The sequence below is a fragment of the Triticum dicoccoides genome, chromosome 5B, assembly GCF_002162155.2.
Source record: "Triticum dicoccoides isolate Atlit2015 ecotype Zavitan chromosome 5B, WEW_v2.0, whole genome shotgun sequence".
Lineage (NCBI taxonomy): Eukaryota > Viridiplantae > Streptophyta > Magnoliopsida > Poales > Poaceae > Triticum > Triticum dicoccoides.
Window position 1 is genome coordinate 716,536,659 of NC_041389.1, and position 9,091 is coordinate 716,545,749.

Consider the following 9,091-nt stretch of genomic DNA (forward strand, 5'->3'; position numbering starts at 1 on the left):
TTCGATCACGGTACAATTGCCGCCACGCTGCTTCCTCCTTTCTTGACACCAGTGCTGAGAGGGCATGGACATCAATCCAACACACCTGCAACATCCTCGCCATCTTTGGCTTTGAGTAGCGCGAAAAGTGTCCCTTCTGGAAGGAAGAGAACTCGAGTCATCCGACCGGTTCAACACCGTGGCCGGGCCATCCGCCCGGACAAAGCAGGATCTCCATCAGCATCAGCGCAGAGAAAGGAGAAGAACAGCAGCAACAAATCATACCAACAAGGAAGAAGAAAGGTCTTCGTCTCCCTGCCTCCATCGCCCATCCGAGGATCCAAACGCCCAGTGCCGATGGACCTCCAACCACCATGACCCGCGACCTAGACGAGATCCGGGGATCCCCAACACCGCTGGCTCCTAGACGAAGGCAAAAGCCTCGCCTGACCGCGAACGGAGCCCGGAGAAACTTATTCCTACGCGACACCACCGCAACGGCCTTAGCAGCGTCTCCCTCAACCCTAACCCTACCACACACCCACTTAGCGAACAGACCCCGAGGTTCCCCCTCCCCCCGCCGCCGGAGCGGCCGAGAGAGAGAGAAAACCGGTGGGGTCACCGGCGGCGCGCAAGGATCCCTCGTCTCCTTGATCGCCTAGATCCTACTTTTCCGGGCGCGAGTGTGTTTCTGATTTTGCCCGTGGTTCCCTCTCTTGTGGGCGTTTGTTTTGAAACACAAAAAGCGTTGGGTTTTGGTTTGGTTTGTGAAAAGTGAAAACAACCGTAGCCGTGGCTAAATAAAAAAAGAGCGCCCATTTCTCGGTTGGTTCGCGAAGCTTCCGCGCGGCCCCGAAAGATTTTGAACTCGAGCAGAGCTCTCGGCGAGGGTTTGGGCGGCGGAGGGAGGCGGGCATGGCCGGGAAGAAGCAAGCGGCAGTGAGCGCCGCGCCTTCCGAGGGCGAGGAGGGCGCCGTCGTCCCCAGCTCCACTGCCAAGCGCGGAGCCGGCAGACCTAAGAAGGACCCCGTCCCCGCCGCCGCCAGCCCCGGCTCCGCTGCCAAGCGCGGGCCTGGGAAGCCTAAGAAGGATCCCGTCCCCGCCGCCGCTGCCAAGCGCGGGTCCGGGAGGCCTAAGAAGGGCGCCGCCCCCGCCGAGTCCGGCGAGGGCTCTGCTCCGGAGCCCGGGAAGAGCGAGATGGGGGAGGGGGAGAAGGGGGCGACCCCGAAGAAGCAGGGGAAGGGGGAGAAGGAGAAGGCGGCGACCCCGAAGAAGAAGAAGGAGAAGGGGGATAAGCCGGCGAACCTGGAGAAGAAGAAGAAGGGGGACGCGGCGGCGACCCCAAAGAAGAAGGAGAAGAAGGGCGGCGAGGCGGCGGAGCCCGGATCCGGATCTGGGAAGCAGGAGCCGTCAGGCGAAGCGGGGAAGCCCAAGCCCACGCCCAAGAAGACGAAGCAGCAGGCGTCAGACGGGGCGGCCAAGGAGACTCCCAGCAAGAGGAAGCGCGATGACGCCGGGGAACCCCAACCCCAGAAGGCGGCCAAGAAAGCTGACAAGGCCACGCCCACCAAGAAGAAGCAGGCCTCCTCCGGCGGCGCTGAGAAGGCCACCACGCCCAGCAAGACACCCCAGAAGGAGGCAAAGAGCGCCAAGAAAAGCCCCGGCAAAGCGGAGAAGGCCACGCCCACCAAGAAGCAGCAGGCCTCCGGCGGGGCGGAGAAGGCCACGCCGAGCAAGAGGAAGCACGGCGATCTGGAATCCCCAAATGCGGCGAAGAGCGGGCAGAATGGCTCTTCGCCTGCGAAGAAGCAGAAGGGCAAGGCGGCAGGGGCGACGCCGGTGGCCGCCGAGCCGGGCACCTGCAGCTTCCCGATGGCGCGGGTGCGGCTGCTGATGCGGGACAAGGACGCCACCATCCGATCTAACAATGAGGCCGTCTTCCTCGTCAACAAGGCCTCGGTACTGTTTCTTCCCCCACTTTTACTCTGAAATCTGAATGCAAGTTATGCAGTGATCTGTGTTGGCAATTACAGTACCAATTAGAAACTGGAGGACTGAAGCTTGATGTCATTCTATCAGAATGCCATAATTTAGGGTGGAATCTATGTTAGCTAGCGAGATTTAGATTGGTCGTGCTATCAGCCCGTCAGCGCACGCAAGGTGTTCGATTAATTTGTCTGGCGTGTTCTCACTGTCAAATGTTTTGTCTCTACCCTCGGCTAGTATACTAGTGTAAAGTTGTGTGAGATGCAGAAGATTGATTTTGTGTTAAGCCAAATTTCAGCACAATAATCTGTGTCCCCTTCTGCTACTACCAGTACCAAACTGTAGACAAGGGTATGCTATGCAGTGGTCTGTAGATAGTGCTGTCTATTTCTGCTATATATGCGCCCATTTGGTCCATGTTGTTTGCTTCAGTTTATTTCCTAAGCATATCCACCTGAAATATCTTAGTCAGCACAGCGATTCTAGTTGTAGTGGTTTATTTAGGAAACTGTGTTATCTAGAGAGGAGAATTGGTGTTCATTTTTTGGATGGAAGAATATGACCAGTGTTAGTAACATGGTATTATATCCCTAGATTGTCTCTATTATTGCTGAACTTGTATGTGATTGTTAGTAAGTTGTGGATTAGCTAAATTTATGAGATTTCTCATTATGTAGCTTAATATTCCCAGGCTTACATTAAGCATATTGTTTTTGTAAATTCATAAATGTCATGGATGAGCTAAATTAGTTGATGAGATGTTTGTTTTACAATTTTATTTATATGTAGTAAGATTTGCACTGGAATATTAAGCTTCAGCCATCATCCGAAAGACGAATAGAAGGAATCCTAGATTACCCCAACCAGCCAGTTTGCTTGGTGTTTGATACATCTCAAATCCCCATCAGTTGTGCAGTGCTGCCAGCCCACCACCATTGTTCTTAAAGCTGGCTAATGCTACCAGTTGTAGTGGTTTTGTCCATAATCAAAGCAGCAACAATGCTATGCACAAGTACATAGTCACTGCACTGCCCGCCTCCCATTGCCTCTACTTGCTCCAAGAGTTTGATTCATCTCCGTTATGTCTCTTTCTGTATCTTGCAAACTCAGGTGCTTAGTTTTCCAGCAAAATTCAAATTGGTTCTTGTAATTTTTTTTAAGCACCAAACAAGACGGCTGTATATGCAACTAATTCAAATTTCGGATCTCCAGCCTGGCAAGTGAACTCTGGTGCTTAGACTTCTGTAACGCGCATGGATTTCAATTTGTTTCTTACTTCTCCTGCTGAAGTGATCACAAGTTCATAGCACCAACCGCCTATAATTCTTCACTCACTGACCAAGGAGGATTTGTTTTGGCTTAGTAGCAAAAAATATTTTTTCCCCTGGATTGGTATATGTAATTATCCATTCATCGATCACTAGATTAAGTTTTTTTTGGTTCAACACGATTAAACTGTACCTGCAGCATAGCAGAATGATGAGGAAGTTGACCTGTGTAAGCTGACAGTGTGGTATAACAAGCGTGGCCTGATTGCATAGTTCCCTTCCTGTAGTGCACCAACTCATGTAGATTTCAGTTGTCAACTAAAAAGGTTGCATGGGGCTAATGATAATTTACATTTATATGGCATCCAGGTTCATAAGAATTATAAGCTTGATGAGGTCATCCAAGTATCTGACTGGGAACATATTCTATTAGAACGACATCATTCTTGTTCTAAAAAGTTCAGTTCAATTAAAAAATCCAGTGTCTTGAATTCTAGACAAGATAATGCGAGCTAGCCTGAAGGTGATGCCCGAACAATAAAAAAAAGAAGGAAAATTGACCTGAGAACAATTTTATCTTTTATTTAGGCGGAGAGTATTTATGGCATGCACGTGACAAGATAAGTGACCCAAAGCAAGGCTAAAATTGTCAGACCCCCCCCAACCAAATGATTCTCTTTGCTTGCTGTTTGAGCATTTTTCATTTTTTTGAAAAATATTGAGGGGAAACAATGGTTGGTGTATCCTGTTTATCTTTGTTGCAACCTGTATTTATGTACCGGTGCCATTCTTTTGGTACTCAGTGATTATGACATCTACTGAATCTTCAACTGGATAGTGTTGTCTATTTCTGCTGATTCAAATTTCAGATTTCCAATCTGCCAAGTGAGTTCTGGTGCTTAGACTTCTGTAATGTGCACGGATTTCAGTTTCAGTGAGGATGCTATTAGACTGTCATCATTCCTGTTCTAAAAAGTTTAGATCATTCTTGTTCTAAAAAGTTCAGTTATAAAATAGCCTCTTGAATTCTAGGAAATGTAATGTGAGCTACCCTGAAGCGATGCCCAACCAGTAAAAAATAATCCTGAGAAGTGAGAACGACAGGGAGTAATTACGACATGCATGTGACAAGAAAAGTAACAGTAAGCAAGGATAAGATTGTTGGAGTGGCTTCTCTTTGCTTGCGTGATACTCCCTCTGTAAACTACTTAGTGATCTAAATGATCTTATATTAGTTTACAGAGGGAGTATTTCAAAAGTGTGTTATGGGAAAACAGTGGCTGGTGTACCTCGTTTATCTTTGTTGCAACTTGTATTTATGTACCAATGCCATTTTCTTTTGGTATGCAGTGATTATGACATGTACTGAATCTTGAACTGGATAGTATTATCGTGTCATATATATTCATGTTACACATGCACCTGCAGGAGTTATTCTTGGAAGTATTTGCGAAGGATGCTCATCAGAATGCCCTGAAGGAACGTAAAAAGTCAATTACCTACGAGAACCTTTGTAAGTCGACCCTCCTTGTGTTTGCTGTATTCTTATCTAGGAACCCATTTATCTTGTTTGTCGACTATGATGCCTGAAAGACAGTTCATGTCAAAATAAAGAGCCTCTGTAGACCATACAGTGGATGCATTTGATTTGATACCCATTAGTAAAGCAAGTGGTCATAATGTCTTATCCTATTGTTACAATGGTTTTCGCCACTCTTGTCTGAGTAGGCTATGTCACATCCCCTAGGACATCTTGCATGGGTAATTGAAATGGGTATCTGTTTTCCCATTATCGGTTGCAATCCTTAGCGTGCATTAGCGCTTGATACTTTGGGTATTGTGTTAGCAAATTGGAGATCAAGTTTGTTTTTCAAAGAACCAGACATGCTTTGTTCGATGCCCAATCTTACTTTCCAAAGACTTCCAAGTTTCTTTATTAAAAAATATCTGCGAGTACCCTAAAGTTATCATCATTTCCTCTACTGTCGGTGTTGATAAATCTGAACCGTTCTTCTATCAATTCCAAGTTAATCTAAAACCACAAATCTTACGATGACTCCGCTCTCCTATATATCTTTTCAGCATCGGCGGTGTGCAACGAGAAACGGTACAAGTTTCTATCAGGTAAAGCTTGTTACCCTATTCTGTTTAAATCCGCAGATGCCTGCGTAGTATGTATGTAGCAAAGATTGGGTGGTGCTGACAGACAGACATTTGCGTGTGTCCAGATTTCGTGCCGCTGAGGGTGACGGCCGGGGATGCGCTCAAGGCTGTGGCGAAGGAGCCATAGAATGGACAGACAAGGTGGTGGGTGTGGTGCATGTCATGCCAGTACTTGTGCTGTGCTAGCTAGCCTGTGTAGCGTAGGGAGGGAGAAGGAAGGACGTGATCCGAGGGTCGAGCTGTTTGTACTAGTATGTTCTTCTGTCTGTCTGTACTAGGCAAGGATAGGTTGAGTAACAAACAGAGTAAGACCTGTGCCTGTGCCTGCGCCTGTGGGTAACTATGTCATGAGAGGTGTCTTGCGGGACAAGACTTGATTTGGTTTGATTAGTTTTGCTTTGTTAGCTTGAAGGAGCTTACTTGCTCTGAGCTGATAAATTGATGTTGAGGAAGGAGTAGAGAAGCATGCATGCTGGGGGGTTACATACATTAGTTCTTCTCAAACATTTGTCCCCTGAAACCTGCTGCTTCCTACAGGCCTCACCAATTTCTCTACTAGCTGAAACATTGATGAAATTGCATGAACCCTGCTTAGATATATACTTGGAGAAACTGACCACCGCAAAGGCAGCGTCTGCACCGGATGAGCGGCCTCGAGGTGAGTCGTCATCCTCCCTGTATTGTCTCGCATGAACCCTGCTAGATACTCCCTCGGTTCTAAAATAGATGACTCAACTTTGTACTACAAAGTTAGTATAAAGTTGAGTCATCTATTTTGGAACGGAGGGAGTAGCTCTGAGTAACAAGCAAGCACCGCCTTAATTCCTCTGTTAATGGGATGAACTCAAGCCTTGTACATTTTCTTTTGCTTAAAATGGTTGTAGAGATTATCCAGTGGCTTTCCAGGGTCAGCAGTCTTCAACCCAACATTCAATGCCGTCTGTGTCACTTGGCTGTTTTTTCAACCAAACGTCTCGCTCCACAGCAGCTTTGCCTGGTCGTGGTCGGCCTCTCTGCAAATAAAATTACTGATGGTCCAGCAGGCAAGTTTGATTATGACTTGGTCATGCATGACTCAATAGTTTCCACACGCTTGGACCTTAGAATTCCACTCACTTTGGGAGTTTATTGATTGTTTTTGGAGTTGCTTTTATTCAGTCCAAACATTTATAGGTCACCACCCTGGACTTGACATTTGCTTTTGGAGCTGGTTGAGTGTTTGGAGTTAGAGCATCCACATAGAGAAGCCAAATGGAGAAGCCAACCAAGACCAAGCATATGCCTTCGTCGTCTCCCTTTGCAGTAATACTCCTCTACTTGATGATCAAGGTCATGTCTCCAGGTTTTAATTTTGCGTATGCAACTGATACTCTCCTTCCGGACCAATTTCTAACTGGTAACCAGACCTTGCTTTCGAAAAATGGTGCCTTCAAGTTGGGTTTCGACTGCCTGTTTCCTCCCTGTGGTTATGATTATAGGTTTGGCATATGGTATGTTAAGTCATCAGCTTGTCGCCCTCTTCTAGTTTGGTCGCCCCTTGGTGATTCCACAAATTGTTACCCTGAGTACTCGAGCTTTGGCCTCTTATTCTATGGCAACTTAGAACTATACTGTAATCTAGTTAACGGTGAAATAATTCCTGGATGGTTTTCACCAGGCATTTCAAATAGTAGTTCTCTACACACAGTGCTTCTTGACAATGGAAATCTCGTAATAAGAGATTCAATGAACAGTTCACCGGTGATCTGGCAAAGCTTTGATAATCCAGTTGGCACACTGCTGCCTGGAGGATGGCTGGGATTTAATAGAAACACGAGCAAGCACATCTTCCTTATTCCCTATGGTCCTTCTATATACCGGAATTACCACAATGGTGTACTAATGAATGGTTTAATTCTGGCTATGAATGCAAACCAAAATAGAGGGTTTATTGTCGAACAGAATCATTCTAGGATTGATCTCTAATATGCTTTCAATAAGGAAGATTATCATGAAATTTATCACGGCACTTTCCCCAGCTGGATGGGGATACATGAAGATGGAGGCAATTTCTTCCTGTTCAGTGATGCAAGTGTATATGTACAGCTGAATAAAGATGGTACTATCACTGCAGCTAAACTTGGGGAATGTGGATCTGTGTTGTGGTCTGCTCATGCTCCACATAATCATAAGATTCATAGTGTTGTTATCCTGACAGTGATAGTTGTGTTAACCCTCCTCCTCACTGCTCTAGTTCTTTTGTGGATAATTCAGAAGAAGTCGGTTATGGATAGACCGGGGAATTCGAACAGAAGCCTCACGATCTTCTCGAACGCACAAATAAAGAAGGCTACCAGAAATTTCTCGGTAAAGCTTGGAGAAGGAGGCTTTGGCTGTGTTTTCAAGGGAACATTGCAAGGCTCCACTTTGGTGGCTGTCAAGAAGCAAAAAGACTTTGGACAAGGGGAGAAGCAATTCCGAGCGGAAGTGCAGACGATTGGAATGATCCAACACATCAATGTTGTTCGTTTATTTGGATTTTGCGCCGAAGGAAGTAAAAGGCTGCTGGTGTATGAGTACATGGAGAATGGATCTTTGAGTTCTCATCTGTTTTCGAAAAGCCCGGCAACTTTGGTCTGGGAGCTCCGGTACCGCATAGGACTTGGAACTGCAAGAGGCTTGGCTTACCTGCATGAGGGATGCACGGATTGCATCATACACTGCGGCATGAAGCCGGACAATGTACTCCTTGACGCAGATTTCTGTCCCAAGGTTGCAGACTTCGGCATGGCCAAACTTCTTGGCCGGGATTTTAGCAGGGCATTGACAACGATGCGTGGGACCATCGGATACCTTGCGCCGGAGTGGATCTCAGGGCTACCGATCACACATAAGGCTGATGTCTACAGCTACGGAATGATGCTACTTGAAATCGTATCAGGGCGAAGGAATGCGGAGAAAATCAAACAGGGGAGGTTTACTTACTTTCCCATCTTTGCTGCAGTGAAGGTGAATGAAGGAGATGTTATGTGCCTGCTGGATAGCAGGTTGGAAGACGATGTGGATGTGGATGTGGAGCAGCTGATGAGGGTTTGCAGAACTGCATGCTGGTGCATTCAAGATGCTGAAGATCATAGGCCGATGATGGGGCAAGTTGTTCAGATGCTACAAGGCGTTCTGGATGTCCAGGTACCTCCCGTTCCAAGGTCGCTCCAGAATTGGGTGGGCATGGACGGCTGCTCTGGCTCTACTGATTTATATAGTCTCTGAATTCTGAAAGACTAAAAGACTGTTTCTATATGTTGAAATATATGTCAAGAATTAAGCTACTCCTATCAGAGTTATATTCTCTAAACTGTGCTCCTCTCTAGTTTGTGAAGTAATGGCTTGTAATTTGTTATCATAAATTCGTCTGAGCACTGAATTTTGGAAGTATGACCAGGTTAATTTGTGTTCTGTATGAATTTGGGTCAGATGCACATGCCACCGAAATATTTAGGACCCACTAAAATGACTTAAATGTCCAACATTTTGATTCAGCTTTATTCGAGATGAGAAGCTGAATCATAACCGGCACAGAAGTGATATCTTCTACTCCCTTTGATCCATATTAACGCGTTGCTGCTAAAGTTGTTTTAAGCCACGACAATTAATATGGATCAATATCTAGTTTCTTCATTTCATCGATGATCTCCATTATTTTGGTAGCTCAAATC

General features: G+C 46.2%; 2 protein-coding genes across 2 annotated transcripts; both read left to right on the forward strand.

Annotated features, from left to right (window-relative positions):
• The first annotated feature begins 787 nt into the window (after window positions 1–787).
• LOC119312924 (nucleolar protein dao-5-like) lies at window positions 788–5,834 on the forward strand. Its single transcript, XM_037588711.1, has 4 exons — window positions 788–1,938; window positions 4,662–4,746; window positions 5,316–5,357; window positions 5,462–5,834. Exons 1-4 carry the CDS (start codon window positions 895–897, stop codon window positions 5,521–5,523), a joined length of 1,233 nt encoding a protein of 410 aa, XP_037444608.1. The 5' UTR covers window positions 788–894; the 3' UTR covers window positions 5,524–5,834.
• A 104-nt stretch (window positions 5,835–5,938) lies between these two features.
• LOC119312925 (G-type lectin S-receptor-like serine/threonine-protein kinase At2g19130) lies at window positions 5,939–8,759 on the forward strand. Its single transcript, XM_037588712.1, has 2 exons — window positions 5,939–6,054; window positions 6,281–8,759. Exon 2 carries the CDS (start codon window positions 7,419–7,421, stop codon window positions 8,643–8,645), a length of 1,227 nt encoding a protein of 408 aa, XP_037444609.1. The 5' UTR covers window positions 5,939–6,054; window positions 6,281–7,418; the 3' UTR covers window positions 8,646–8,759.
• The last annotated feature ends 332 nt before the right edge of the window (window positions 8,760–9,091 follow it).